The sequence below is a fragment of the Schistosoma mansoni genome, chromosome W (genome assembly GCF_000237925.1).
Source record: "Schistosoma mansoni strain Puerto Rico chromosome W, complete genome".
Lineage (NCBI taxonomy): Eukaryota > Metazoa > Platyhelminthes > Trematoda > Strigeidida > Schistosomatidae > Schistosoma > Schistosoma mansoni.
In genome coordinates, this window is record NC_031502.1 from 3,693,530 (window position 1) to 3,709,764 (window position 16,235).

At 40.9% G+C, this 16,235-nt stretch overlaps 1 protein-coding gene across 1 annotated transcript; it reads right to left on the minus strand.

Moving 5' to 3' along the window:
• Positions 1–311: 311 nt before the first annotated feature.
• Positions 312–950, minus strand: Smp_184420 (hypothetical protein; the record flags this gene model as incomplete). The annotated part of the gene is made up of 1 exon (XM_018799951.1): positions 312–950. The coding sequence occupies one exon, from the start codon at positions 948–950 to the stop codon at positions 312–314; it is 639 nt and encodes a 212-aa protein (XP_018653813.1).
• Positions 951–16,235: the final 15,285 nt, after the last annotated feature.

Consider the following 16,235-nt stretch of genomic DNA (forward strand, 5'->3'; position numbering starts at 1 on the left):
AAGTGTAATTGATGATGTTTCTCGACTAATCTCAGTTTTATTTTGAGGGATGATGCTAAGAGCAGCGCCAGTATCCACCAAGAAATTCAAGCCAGAGTTTCTGTCTCTAACATAAAACAAGCGACTGTTTAGGCGCCCCTCCTCAGTCGTCGCGACCTGGGGAGGGGTTACTCGTTTCCCGCTGTCTTAGAATTATGCTTAGGCCAGGCGCATGGTTGCATGCACTTGGTTGAGTTGACACCAAACTTCCAGTGGTACCAATAAAACTGCCCAGGTTGTCTGGACATTTGTGACCTGTTTTGTGACTTGGATCATGGTCGTTGTGGTGACCTGCTCCTGTTTCTATGACCCATTTGCATTCTGGTGACAGCCTCAGTGAGACTCTTAACACTCGCAATGAGTCCTTCTATGACGGGGTCTTTTGCTGATTCTACTTTTTGAGTGTGATTTATTGTGCCTGGTCCAGTTGGAGGACCTCTCTCCATTATTCTATCGGCTATACGCGCTAAATGAGATAATGAGGTTTCAGGATCTTGTGCGTCCAAACAGTGTTGGACGTAGCATGGGAGAGCTTGTATCCATCCTTGTTTTAGGACTGCTTCACCCACTGTGTTATCACCCATTAACACTTGGAGGTGACGCAAAAACTGTGACGGCGACCGATCACCTAGTGTTTCACCTTGAAAAAGTCTTTGGATTCTTTGACTATCTGATAATGATAAACGGTTCATTATCTCTCGTCTTAAGATGGTGTATGGTTGTGGTGATGGTGGATCTAAAATCAAGTCACGGACTTCTTTGGCGACTGAAGGAGGAAGGATAGAACACAAGTCTCTATAGCGAATCCCTTCAGATTTGATATTGTGTCTCGTGAAATAATGCTCTAGTTGAGCAAACCACAACTCAGGATCACTACGATCAAATTCTGGAAGTCGGGATTTCGTAGTCATTACAGTGTCTATCTCCACTGGTGACAAATCCTCCAGATTATGGGTTTCTATTGAGTCTGACATGAGGTATGTGACAAATATAGCAATAAAGTTAACACGAAAAATGGTTACTATAACACGAATAACTTAAGATAATACGGAATAAACTAGTTATATACTCAACTTAGTTTACGGATAATCAGGTCTACTTTTACGATTAAGTAAAAAAAAGTTAATAACAGAAATGAGGTTAAATTTGAGTTCAAAAAGGGCTCACCACTTTCGTGCCTTAAGGTAACCCTCGTGCTATTGATAGAAGAAACCAGAGAACTAGTGAATAGGTCTTTATTTCGATCTTCGCGCAGTCACAGTGGAGCGTGGGATTATCTGTTCAGACAAACAAAGGCTCTCAACATTCAATATAAGATAATAGGGAATATAACGCTTACAGAAAGTAAGGAAGTGAATGAATACTTGAACAATACTGTTTTAGCATATGCTTGGTTGTTTGGGGTCAACTCTTAACCAACCAACCTGAGCTGTTACAGTGTCACTTCCTAGCAGTTGGCGTGTAAAGCGTCTTTGAACATATCCAACTCTTATTTTGTTTGTGGTATTCATATTAGAGAAGATAAAAGAGCAGTATTCTAGGGAAGGTCGTACACATATTTTGTAAAGGGTAAGCTTAGCCTCTGTCGTGAAGAAATTTTTCTTTATGAAGCCAATTAGACGTCCAGCTTTAGAAATAATAGAGGAGGCGTGTGCTTTAAAGTTTAGGCTTCCTGTGTAATTAATTCCTAGATCGTGTACTGAATTAAGTGTCTGGACTTTACTTTTATTTAAGTAAAGTTGTGGTTCACAGGGGTGCTTTCCAAAGTGCATGATCCCGCATTTGTGGAGGTTAAATGGTAATTGCCACTTTTCGCTCCAGATACTTGGGTTATTGAGATCATCTTGAATCAGGGGAACACTTTCACTTAGAGTCTCAGGCTTATAGCTGTATACTATTGTAGTGACCGGCCAGTCTCGATAAGAACACGATTGGAATAACGGAAACAATTATTATTATTGTAACCAATTGTACCAGAGATTGTTTTACTGTATTTGTTTAACTGTATCAGTTTCACTTCTTGTTCCGCTATCCGCCTTGTTTGGTTCGAGCTTGCTCACGCACTGCTTATTCGCTTGTACTCTTTGGCACGTCTCGGTATTATTTCGATACCACGAGATCGCCAATAAATATACTTGATCTGGACTAGTAAAGCCTTCTGATTTACGGGCTATCAAGGGAACCAAGTCGTTTTTGGACGCGTAATCGAATAGTAGTGGTGATCATAGTCCGTCCACGACTCGACATCCACTGCAAACTGGTGAGCCGTATTTGGAACACGCACAACAAACTGGTGAACCCTATTTGGAATACTCACTACAAACTGGTGAGCCGTATTTTGGAACACGCACAATATCTGGTGAACCAAAACTGGTAACGCAATTCATCGAGCACAGTTCAAACTTGGCCATTTTTCCAACCCAGATCAATTCGGTGAGTCTGTGTATCTATCCACTTCTGTTGCATATATTCGTATTGATATTTTCAATATATAATATCTTGGCAACTTACTATGGTGGATAACGATAAGAATAGTATAAATATTATAGACTCCGAGGTACAGGCTATTAATTTTCGACCGGTTCCTTTCATCCCTCATGATCCAGAAGTCTGGTTCGCGGCACTGGAATCTCAATTTGAGATCCGCCGCATAACCAATCAAAGGCAGAAGTACGCCTACGCTTTGGAATCATTGCCCGGGGATCACCTAACCGCTGTCCGTGAGGTTGTCCTCAATCCGAACGTTCCAAACGTTTATGACCGTCTTAAGGATGCCATCCTTCGACATTTCCTCCCATCAAGAGAGGAACGATTGAGGACACTATTAGCACGTCACCCTATGGGTGATGCTAAGCCGAGCCACCACCTCACGCGCCTGCAATCCCTTGCAGGAAACATGACAGCTGACTCTGAGATAGTCAAAGAGCTGTGGCTCGAAGCCTTGCCAGTCAGTATCCAGCCAACCCTTACGGCTCTGCTCGAGGACACCCCGCTCAACAAGGTGGCCCTCATAGCAGATAAGATTCTAGCACGAGTTAACACCAAAGATGACTATTTGGTTGCTAGTACTTCCCGTTCTAACGTTGATCTCGATGCTAGACGACCTCCGGCTCATGGGGATAGGGACAGATGTATCCATACTCGTCTCAGTTTCCGAGACCGCGCAAATGTGCCAGCCCCCTACGTCCCCCGACCCAGGTCACAATCTCGTAAGGCCGTAACGACTCGCCCCAAGCGGGCATCTTCCAAGCCACGCCAGAAGGCGGTTTCGGAAGCAAGTCCAGGTTGGTGCTGGTTTCACCGTGCCTTCGGGGCCGGTGCCCGTCATTGTCGAGCTCCCTGCTCATACAAGGCGGGAAACTCCTCAGCCGGCGAGTAAATGCGGCCGTACTCGCCGGCACTTCACCTCAGGTTGGCCGCTTATTTTACGTGCACGATTATCGCACCAACGCTAGGTACCTTGTGGATACGGGTGCCCAAGTTTCTGTCGTACCTATCGGTAACAGTAAGTCTCAAGCCACTATGCTTCGACTACGCGCTGCGAATGGCTCAGTCATTCCCACCTATGGTACACGACAACTTACGGTCAACCTGAGCAACCGACGACAGTATCTGTGGACGTTCATCATTGCCGATGTTCCCACAGCTATACTCGGTATCGATTTCCTACAGCACTATGAATTGCTAGTCGATTCACGTAGGCTGCAGCTAATTGATACTTCGTCGAACAGCAACTTTATGGGCTCTAAAGCCCACACAAACGCGTACCGAATCGCAGGTGTATTTCATTCGCGTGACGATTTATTCCACGTTTTATTTCAGAAATTCCCCAAATTAACTAAACCTCTCGAGGAGACTCCATCGGTGACCAATCGTGTGGTACACCACATAGTCACCCGCGGACCACCAGTCACGGCAAGACCTCGCCGACTGGCACCGGACAAATTAGCTTTCGCTAAACGTGAGTTTGACAATTTACTAGCTACTGGTATTATTCGTCCTTCTCACAGTCCTTGGGCCTCACCTCTCCACATGGTTCGAAAAAAGGATGGGGTTAGTTGGAGACCATGCGGAGACTACCGAGCGTTAAACACAGCTACACGTTTCGATAGCTATCCCATCCCCCACATACATGACATCACGGCATCACTCAAGGGTACGACAATTTTTTCCAAGATCGATCTGGTACGAGCATATCACCAGATCCCAGTCGCTCTTGAAGATATAGAGAAAACTGCTATCACGACTCCTTTCGGTTTATTTGAGTTCCTACGAATGCCATTTGGATTACGGAATGCTGCTCAAACTTTCCAAAGGTTTATCGATAGCATTGTACGAGACCTAGATTTTGTTCACGTCTATATTAATGACCTGCTAATCGCATCATCAAACGTAGATGAACATTATCAACACCTGACGCTACTATTCCAGCGCCTTTCGGATAATGGAATAATAGTCAACCCCGACAAGTGTGAACTCGGGAAGAAGGAAATAAAATTCTTAGGTCATGTTATTAAGCATGAGGGTATTCTACCTTGTGAGGATAAAGTACGTACTATAATGGAGTACACTGTACCGTCCACACTCAAGGAACTGAAGGCATTTCTCGGTTTGGTCAACTTCTACCGACGCTTCATTTCGCACGCGGCAGAACAGTTACGACCGTTAACCGATTTACTTCGCGGTAATCCACGCAAACTGGAATGGAACGACGCCGCACGTACTGCATTTTCAGATATCAAAACGGCCCTAGCTCAAGCCACACTTCTCGTGCATCCCGACCCATCAGCCACGCTTAGTATAGCGGTTGATGCATCGGATTTCGCCATAGGAGCCGTTATGCAACAGAATATCTCCGGTAGTTGGCAGCCCCTCGAATTTTTCTCACGACGCCTCACTCCTACGGAGACGAGATAAAGCGCTTTTGGTCGCGAACTGCTAGCAGCCTACTGCGCCATCAAACATTTCCGGCACGCTGTAGAAGGTCGTAAGTTCATCCTATTCACCGACCATAAGCCCTTAACGTATGCTCTGCATACCAAGTCTGACCGCTACTCACCACGAGAGTGCAGACATTTGGACTATATCTCCCAGTTCACGACAGACCTTCGTCACGTCAAAGGCGAGTCGAACTGTGTTGCTGATGCTTTATCACGTATCCAACTTAATGCAGTTACTTTGCCAATGCTTGACCTACCTGCTATAGCCGCCGCCCAAGCAAACGATACTTCATGCACGGAAGCACAACAGTCTACGTCCCATCAGTGCCGGGAAGTACCCCTAGCTACTAGCTCTGGTACTATCCTATGCGATACTTCCACGGGCCTCCCTCGACCCATCGTACCCTCCGCTTATCGCCGTCTCGTCTTTGATGCCCTTCATGGTCTATCTCATCCTGGTATCGCAGCCACACTACGCCTCATCGCTGCACGATACGTCTGGCCGTCAATGAATAAAGATGTCCGTATGTGGGTAAAACAATGTTTACAATGTCAACGATCAAAAGTGCACAGGCACGTAGCTGCCCCTATTGGCACTTTCGCTACGCCTGATGCTCGCTTCCATCACGTTCACATAGACATTGTAGGACCATTACCACCATCGCACGGGTATGATCACATATTCACGTACATTGATCGTTTCACAAGATGGCCCGAAGCTATTCCCATCACGTCTATTACGGCGGAGACAGTTGCTCACCGCTTCGTAGAACGATGGATAGCTCTGTACGGTTGTCCCTCGACTGTCACGACTGACCGAGGACAACAATTTGAGTCCGCATTATTCTCCTCACTAACACGGCTGCTTGGTACGGAACGCATACGCACTACCGCCTACCATCCAGCATCAAACGGTTTAGTTGAACGGTTTCACCGCCAACTTAAAAGTGCTCTTTGAGCACACGAAAACAACAATTGGCACGAAACCCTTCCGCTCGTCCTCCTGGGAATCAGAACGAGTCTAAAGGCAGATATTCAATGTTCCGCCGCTGAATTTGTTTACGGCACGACATTGCGTCTGCCTGGGGAATTTTTCACACCACGGAGCAGCACTAAGTTCGGCGAATCAGACTACGTCCAACGACTGTCTGCATTCATGCGAACACTGACTCCGGTGTCAACTCGTATACAACATCGACAGGTCGCTCTCCCTCGAGAGTTATCTACCTGTTCACATGTTTTCATACGAGTAGATTCGGTACGCAAACCTCTACAACAGCCTTACGAAGGACCTTTTCACGTGATTTCCCGTCACGAAAAGACCTTCAATGTTGCTCGACGTGGCCGCATCGAAACAGTCAGCATTGATCGTCTCAAGCCAGCACACGTCGATGACAGTGCTATACCTGATAAGCCGAGACCCAATGTTAGACCCATCAGAGCTTCTAGCGGGATCTCTACATCTACTTCAGATCCCACGCTAGACGCACCTGAGACCTCATTCTCACGTCCCAGTCAACAACACGTGTCATCTGCCCCATCTACGGACGAGACTTCAGTCTCACGTCCAGACCTGCAGACCACACTGCCCTTGACTGCGGATGAGATTGCAGGCTCACGAGGTTCGAACGAGACTACCGTCTCACGTTCTGGTCGCCGAGTACGCTTACCCGTACGCTTTCTCGACTAACCTCATAACCAACTACGGATACAGTATAGGAATCTACCCCTATACTACACGAAAGCTACACTTTTCTCTTTTTCTTTCGTTTTTTTGTTTACCCCGAGCCTACGCCTCTGACCATCGCTGTTCTGGTATCGTCGACTTTAGTCAATCTTGGCGAAAGCTGGCCTGATCACCCACGCTATAGTCAACGCACTCAGTCGATCTCTCTGACTCCAAATACGTATGATATACATTTGGTCCCGAACATGGTTATCCTGGTCGCATCTGGTTCCTTGGCTCAATCTGGTTTCGTCCTACGTCTGCAGCGTTTCTGGTCCGGACCTCTACGAACGCAACCTTCAGATTCTGGATACAAACCACTCTGGTGTAGCATGCTAATCCAAACAATCAACACAGTACGTTCCTTCTGGTACCGTTCTACGTCAAAGACTTTTGGTGGCAATTGAGGATCAACGATCACTTCCTGTTCTGCCAACGCCTTCGTCCTACAATTGCACGTTTCGCGATCAGTCTCACGAACGAAACCGCTACGTATCGAAAGTGTAAACCCTTTCTAGCGGGGGGCTCCTGTAGTGACCGGCCAGTCTCGATAAGAACACGATTGGAATAACGGAAACAATTATTATTATTGTAACCAATTGTACCAGAGATTGTTTTACTGTATTTGTTTAACTGTATCAGTTTCACTTCTTGTTCCGCTATCCGCCTTGTTTGGTTCGAGCTTGCTCACGCACTGCTTATTCGCTTGTACTCTTTGGCACGTCTCGGTATTATTTCGATACCACGAGATCGCCAATAAATATACTTGATCTGGACTAGTAAAGCCTTCTGATTTACGGGCTATCAAGGGAACCAAGTCGTTTTTGGACGCGTAATCGAATAGTAGTGGTGATCATAGTCCGTCCACGACTCGACATCCACTACACTATTTTGAGATCATCAGTGTATAAGTATGGTTTCCCAGATTTTATGATATTACATGTATCGTTTATATACATGAGAAACAAAAGTGGGCCTAATACACTTCCCCGGATGACGCCACTAGTTATTGGTCTAGTTAATGAGAGACAGTCGTTGTACTTCACCATTTGTTTACGTCCCTTTAAGAAACAAACCGTGAATAGAGTGGGTTGTTGATTCCGAAGGACCATAGTTTTACTAGAGGCCTTTTGTGTGGAACCTTATCGAAAGCTTTCGTAAAGTTTAAAAATACGACTGATACAGGGAGTCCATTGTCTCGTTTCAGAGTTATATCATTCAGGTAGTCTACTAGGCATGTATCACATGATCTGGACCTAAGAAATCCATGTTGGGAGACCGAGATGAGATTATTAGTAATTAGATGTTGGACTAACGCCGCCGTAGTTTTCCAGGCAGTAGAGTAACACGCTGTAGAGAGTGATATCGCAAATAGTTTGAGTAATAAAACACACATACCATCGCCTCCACGTTTTAGCATGCTAGCTGGAATACCATCTGGTCCATCAGTGTAGGAGTGCTTCAATGTGCTAATTGCCTTAGAAATATTCTGTACATTGAAGTCTACGTTAGTAATCTCACAGGCAGATGCTGTGATAAGTTCTGAATCATTAAGTGGTTTTTCATCAGTTAATGAGAAACAAAAGTGTTCATTAAATAGTTGAAGATATCTTTATTATCCCTCAGGTATGGAACTCTTGTCCATTAACTAACGATTCGGTTGTTCGACACGCCGATATGTGTTAGAAAAGCTCTTCTTCGTATATCACAGGCTGTACCGTTTGAGGTATCTTGTATATTTGACACAATTTGTTCTTTTTCTCAAATATGAAACTTTTAAATTGAGCACAGCATTTGTGCTTTGATATGGTTTATTTCAAGTCAGTCAAAACGCTTCGTACGCCATACAGATGAAAATGGTCTAATCTTCTCGAAAAAACTTTGGTTCATTGGTTCTGCATTCAAACCGAGTAATGTGGAGATAGGCGCAATAAACTTATTTTGTAACTAGTTTTTGATATTATTTACATGTCTTTTATCAACTCCCATAGTTTGTAAGTTACCACAAATGATTATAAATGATGCTTAATATGGCATGACCTTGAAATCTTCCGTTTTCCAATGCCCCACAGTACGACACACGCTGCTAACCGCTCATAAATACATTGCTTTACATACAAGTCTCCCGTTCTCAATTGTCATTTGTTATGATAACTGAACTCTAAAATAGGTATTATCTACATTTAAAGACTATAGCCATATTTCCATCCTTAACAACATCTGGATATATCTCTGAAATTACAACAAACATATTAAAATTATTAATTACTATTAATTGTGGTTTATTATAACAAATGAAACTCGAACACGCCGGAGCCTGCCGAAATAAGTGAAGCCACATAATTTTTCTTTGTGCTTATGAATTAAAGTTGGTATATTACAACGTTAACATTTGGTCGTAATAACTTAATTATCATATAATTTTTGGTCCACCACAATATCTGTATTTCGGTCCTTACAGTAATTATTATTCGTTAAAATATCAGTATTAAAGAATTCCAGTACACTTACGCAATTCACATACTTACGCCTGATACCCCTCGTGGGGGAGAATAGGCCGCCCACCAGCATTCTCCTCCAACCCTGTCCTGGGCAATCCGTTCAAGTTCTTTCCAGTTGTTACTCATCCATTTCATATCTGCTTCTATTTCCCGGCGTGATGTGTTCTTTGGCCTTTCTTTTTCCCGCTTTCCTTCAGGATTATAAGTTAGCGCATGCCTCGCGATGCAGTTCGGTGATTTTCTTAATGCATGTAATATCCACTTCCAACGTCCTTTCCGAATTTCTTTTTCAGCTGAAAGCTGGTATGTCCTCTCCCATAAAAGGCTGTTGTTGATGGTATCAGGCCGGTGAATGTTCAGTATTTTGCGTAGACAACTGTTTGCAAATTATTGTACCTTCTTGACAATGGTTGGAGTAGTTCTCCACGTTTCAGCTCCGTACTATAGAGCTAACTGTTTTGACGTTCATATTGAAGATTCTCACTTTGAAATTAGTCGGAAGTTGTTTTGAGTTATATATATTCTTCAATTGTAGGAATGCAGCCCTTGCCTTGCCAATCACCGCCTTTACGTCTGCATCAGAACCTCCTTGTTCATCAATGATGCTTCCCAGGTACGTGAATGTTTCCAAATCTTCCAGGGTTCCTCCATCAAGTGTGATTGGCTTGGAGTTCTCCGTGTTGTATTTGAAAATCTTTCGTTTACATTTGTGTATGTTAGGGACTATTGATGCAGAGGCTACTGCTACATTTGTTGTCTTCATCTGTATTTGTTCGTGTGTTTGGTAAAGGAGGACTGAGTCATCTGAGAAGTCCGAATCGTCTAATTCATTCAGAGCTCTCCATTGTGTTGCGTACTTCCTCTCAGATGTCGAGGTTTCCATAATCCAGTCAATTACAGTGTGATGCCTCTGTAATTTTCACATTTGCTCAGATCTCCTTTCTCTGGTATCTTGATGAGGCACCTTTCTTTCCAGTCCGTTGGCGCTTATCCTTCCTCGCAAATCTTCTTGAATGGAAGGGGAAGCATGTATGCAGTTACTTCAATGTCTCACTTCAGTGCTTCAGCTGATGTATTGTCGGGTCCTTTCCATGCTTGATTTGTCTGATAGCCATGCTGATTTCTTCGAACGTTGGTGGAGTGACATCTATAGGAAGGTCTATGTGTGCTGCATCGATGTCCGGTGGATTTAATGGGGCTGGTCTATTCAACAGTTCCTCGAAGTATTCTACCGATCTTTTCCTCTGTTCTTGAATCACCGTGATTGTGTTGCCTTCTCTTTCCTTGAATGGTCTCTCCGGTTTACTATATCTCCCTGATAGTTTCTTCGTTGTACCACATAATTGTTTCATATTCCCCTCTCTTGTAGCTTTTTCGGCCGTCGTTCCTAAATCTACCATGTACTTCTGCTTGTCGGCTTTCATGCTCTTCTTCACTTGCCTGTCTACTTCTGAGTTCTGTTTAAAAAGAGCTGAATTGGTTCCATGCCCTACCGAGTAAACCTATTACAAACAAACTGGACAATTGGCTAAGAACGAAACCCACTCCATACCCTATAAAATCTAAAAACAAAGAAGAGAGTTCAAACAGCTTCGAAAAAGGGAGACATCCATTTGTATCGGAATAATGTTTTCAGCACTTTATCTTATAGTTACACATAATTCCATACTTTTTTCTGAACTACCTTCATTTATACAGTTCCTTATCCACTCATACCTTGTTCACACTTATTTTTCTTTAACACACTACTATGCTCTTGCCTAATAAGTACTTCAGTAACAGACAAATAGACCAATTGGTTATACCTTAACTATTCCTACATGAATATTGTGTGCTTTGCTTTTCGTCCTTCCTTTTTTTTACACCTTTTTTATTCCCCTGGAGATACCCCACCGAAAACAGATATGGCACGGATGACTTCGTCCTACACCGTTATTAAAGCCTCAGATATTCCAGAGGGATATAAGGTCGAAGCTTCTAAAGGCCCTCAACTTCGCATATATCTATTCTCGACCACCAGCTGTATGTTGCAACGCAACCTTCATAAAAAGCGCCAAGTGTGATATTGACATGTTTCTTACGAAATCCATTTACATTCGTAAATTATAAAATATCAACCAAGCTGAGTAATTTTCTACAGTGAAAATTGCAACTTCTGTAACAATGTAATCTTGCCTGTGAATCGGCACTGCGTAATATTAAAATGCAAGTTGTTACTTCAGGACTGGCCTGCGTCAACACCTGAACTGAGGATGGGGAGTGAAGTAGTCGGACGCGTCGACAACTTCACTTATCTTGGAAGTCTGATCAGCCCTAATGGGTTGTTGTCTGAAGAAATCTCTGCACGGATTCCAAAAGCGAGATAATCCGCCTATAAATTAAAGGATGAGTATACTGTGTGGCAGTTCGTTCTGTTCTAATTTATGACTGCGAAACGTGGTCATTAAGGGTAGAGGATACTCGTAAGTTACTAGTATTTGATCACAGATGTCTTAGAAATATTGCTAGCATCTCCTGGGATCACCGGGTAAGTAATAGTGAGGTTAGATTTAGAGTATTACGGAATAATGATATATCAGTTGATGAGGTTGTAAATGTCTATTGACTGAGACGGTTGGGCCACGTGTTAGGTATGCCTGAACACAGATTGCCACGACACGCTATTCTGACTAGTGTTGGGGTTGACTAGTAGAAACTTAGAGGCGGCCAAACCAAAACATGGCATTAGTCCTTGAAGTCACTGACTTCTGGTCTGAGCCTTGTTGGTGGATGCAGACTGGGTCCGCGCAACTATGGTACCCAATGGTTGGAGACCGAGTGACAAGACTGAGAATCGATCACATTGACGTAGATGCACCATGCACCGTTCTGCAGTGACTTCGTACGTATGGATTCCTTATGATATTGACGATCTTTTCCGAATCAGAATCCTTGACTGTCATTGGTTGACGGATTTTTTTTAGTACGCTATTTTGTGGCTCTCCCAAGGGCGTTTCTACCATTGTATAAATAAGCTTGGTTTATGTTCTTAGTGACCTCGTATTTTCTGGGTGCTTGCAGAATACGCCTCATCAAGGCTTCTTTATCTAGTTAGCAGGCCCGGGGACAACGGATTAGAATAGCCTATCGTGTCACTATGTCTTTGACCTTGTTCCGTTTACCGAACAAGGTGAACTCGTAATAGCATCAAGCAATATCAAAATTTTGATTTTTTTTTTGCTGAAGAGACGTAACAAGAGAACTTCAACCAAATCGGTTTTCAGACTTATTAACGTATTACATTATACGATAGTTGTGCAATGTCTCGGATTTATTGAGGTTAGAAATATAAACCATTAGGTACGAAACAGTGGTCTATAGGTTAAGCTCTCACCACGAGACCTGAAAGCCCTCTATTCAATCCGTGGTGTGGTGTAGGACACGCACTACCGAGAAGCCTTATACTAAGATGTAATAACTGCTCAGTGTTTCGTGATTTTCAGTGGTTGTCTAACTTTGGTTAGTTCGTGATACCAACTATGTAATCAGATAATCTCCACGAGGACAAGCTGTGAACCACATGTGGAGAAATTCGAACACTTCGCTTCCACTCGAATTTTGTGCTGATGTTGTTTAGAGGGATGATGAAAGCTCATGATCAAACCACCCAACTCAGTGAACAAAGCTCCATCAAAAACAACCCCCCTCCTTATTAATCATTCGTCTACTGGAAAACATGTCATTTCACCATCATTATTGTTATTATTATTAAAATTTTGTCAACCTACTCCATATTTTGAAGAATTTTCGGATATTATTGTATCTATTCGTATTTTATGCATTACTCTTTGAAAATTATTTATATTTATCATCAAATTTCATGGGGTAGTATAATTTACATGTTGTTTATGCTTTCATACTGAACATTAATTTCTTAGGATCAGTAATTTATGTTGGCAAAATGCTTTTTCTTCTTATCCTCATCCTTAAAATTGGAAACTATTTTCTTTGTTATGGTAAAACACATTATGTTCTTATAAATCACTCAACCATTATCGATTTTTTAATCATAAAAAAGTCACAACAACTCGAAATATAAGATAATACACGTAGTACCTGCCAATAAACTATTTTTAGTGAATGTACAGATAGGAATGTTGTAATGTACATGTTTAAGTGAATTAGTTTCTTTTGGGATTGTTCTCAGAATGTTTGTGTACAAATATGTTAAAGGAAAAGAGGTGAAAATTAAATAGTTGGGCTTAATGTTTTCTCCTTTTCTATCCCTTTTTTATTACATGAAAAAAGTATGTATTGTTCACATGATGAACTATTACCTTTTCAGGTTACTCTCTACATAGAATTATCCACTAAATATTACTAAACCTTATAACTTCTGTATATGATTGTAGTGTTTAACAGTTTTAGCTGTACATACTTTTTCTCAGCTAAATGAATGAAATTCTCACTAAGATTAGATACATACATCATGGTACAGCAGCAACCTGCCATTAGTACAAATAAGCAATATATATCATTACAGAAAGAAATGTCCTAAAAAGCAGACATTCATTTCTAAGTTAGCTGTGAAAAATATAGTACTAAACATTAGAGAAATACATATACACTAATTGAAGACTTTTTTCAATGGTTGGTTTAATTTGTTCTTTTCGTCACAGACTGATATCATTTAGGGGCGGAGTTCCTTTATAATTATGAAACACTAGAAAAATACAACCAGTCTTCATAAAACACCATCATACAAGCTATACAATATAATGCGCGAGTGGATATGCAACTCCTCTTTCTGCCGTATGGTATAATAATATGGTTATCCGATCGGTGATCATGAATATACTACCTCTAGATTAGCTACTCGAACAATACGATATACATAGAGTAGATCACGTTACAACAGTTACACAATATACGACGAAACATAGGGAACCAGATTATTGCTGGACAATATTCCACAAAATTGCAAGCAGTTTACACTCATTGAGTTCAGCGTATAAAACAATAATAGGAAAGGAAATCACAAATTAAATAGTCAGCTGAATATCTGCTTGTCTACGACCAATGGCTAACCACAACTTACTTTCAATCGCCTCATATCATAGCAAGACTAGGGTTTAAAAGACGGTGTAAATGTTCTTTTAAACAACTGAAGTCAATAATTGTAGAATCTTAACATGATATACCCCAAAGTTGGTATTATATATATTTCAAATGGATGCATTTTACATGTTTGATATCATCTAGTTAATTTCGTTACATAACTTTTAGTTTCTACGACAACATTTTTCTGAGTGATTTCAAAATAATTTTGTTAGACTTTTTATCATTATCGTTTTCAATACTTCGTTCACCCAATGAGTTGATATTGACAGTCCCGAATTTCTTTCTGTCTATATTTTTTTCACAATTGGTTTCAAACAATCGTTGAGTCTTTTCGTATTAGTATTTTAGCATTAAAGTCTACTAATGAGATCACAGGATTATTCAATCTGTTAATAGTGTCAAAGTTAGTAACGGTAACTGTGATTGTCTGTTTTCTGTAATCCCTTTCATGGTATCATCTTTTTTCTCTTCGCATTGGTTATCGGTAATTCCAGTTTGCACATTTTCTCTGTACTTCAAGATCATGCCTTTGTTAAAGCGTGCACTAGGTTGTATCATTTTAGGTTGTTTTGCCTGTGCATCAAGCTATTATCACACTTCGTCTTGTTCCCGTGTTAGTGGCAAATTGTTGAAGTGTTGTGTGCCATTTGGCATGATCAAGTCGTAAATAGAACCATGAGTATTAGAATAGCTCAATCGTTCCTTAATTCCTAAGTATGGTAGACCAACCGGTAACTTCAATATACTTGATCTTTTTTATCAAGATATAGCAACCATAGAAATACATATATATCAAATTTCCGTCAACTGTGTGACATCTCCAATTGAATCTACTTACTAACTTAGGACAATTAAACTTTATTTGATCACTTCAAACTGTATTAGATAGTAGCACTATAAGCATGTTTTGTTGACCGGATTAATATTATTTTAATATATAATGTTTCCCTTTTTATCGGTTGTGTTTATGTTCTATTTTTTTCAACTAAATAAAAGGAAATCTTATAGATTTTAGCCTTCTTTTTCTTTCTGAAGGTTGAATTTCAGATTTCAATTAATGCATTTACTACAACCGTTTCACTAATGGTATGGGCTTTTAACATAATAAATTGGTGAAATTCGTAATCAAGTTACTGTTTACGTCGTAAGATACTTCATGATGATTTTTCATTCAATCAAATGAGTGTTCGCTGATGATAACGGATAGGAATGATTTCCATTAAGTGCGTAACTGTAACGAATAAATTGATATGTATGCTAAGCTTCTGTGAAATAGTCATGCTTAACTAAATGAACTTCAATAGTTAGAGTATATATTTTTTCATAGAATGTTAATTCAGTCTTTTTCATTATTGTAAAGGTTCTTACCCTTGATTAATTTATTGTACCTGTTAAGATTGTTCGCACGCTTTGCTGCTTCGTCATTATATATTACAAATACTCATGATCCCACTTTATAGTTTTATACGATTAATTCGTTTAAACATTTTCTATGACATATGAAATTATTAAGTTTTTTGATAGTAGTGGCTAGATAGAATTTGTATTTCAGTTAAGTTACATTATAAAAAAGTACATTTATCTTTTACTCCAAAATGTTATGGTGGCTCAATGGTTAAGGTGCTTAAGTTTTAGCCACTTAGTCGTAGGCTCGAATTCCGAATTACTTAGGCTTGAACAACCAGCCAAGTAATGCCACAAGATTTCACAGTCAAGCTCACATATCAGTACCTAATGAAGTGGATGATAAATAAATTGCATCTTAATGTGGATTACATCTTTATAAAATTTATTATATTTAATTATTTTTAGGTATGTCTCATCGAACCGATGAAGTTCCAGATATTGGATCAGATTTAGATTTGATAAATATCACTGTTGGTCATAAATTATCTCGTTCAGGAAGTTCTTTCAGTTTACAACAATTCA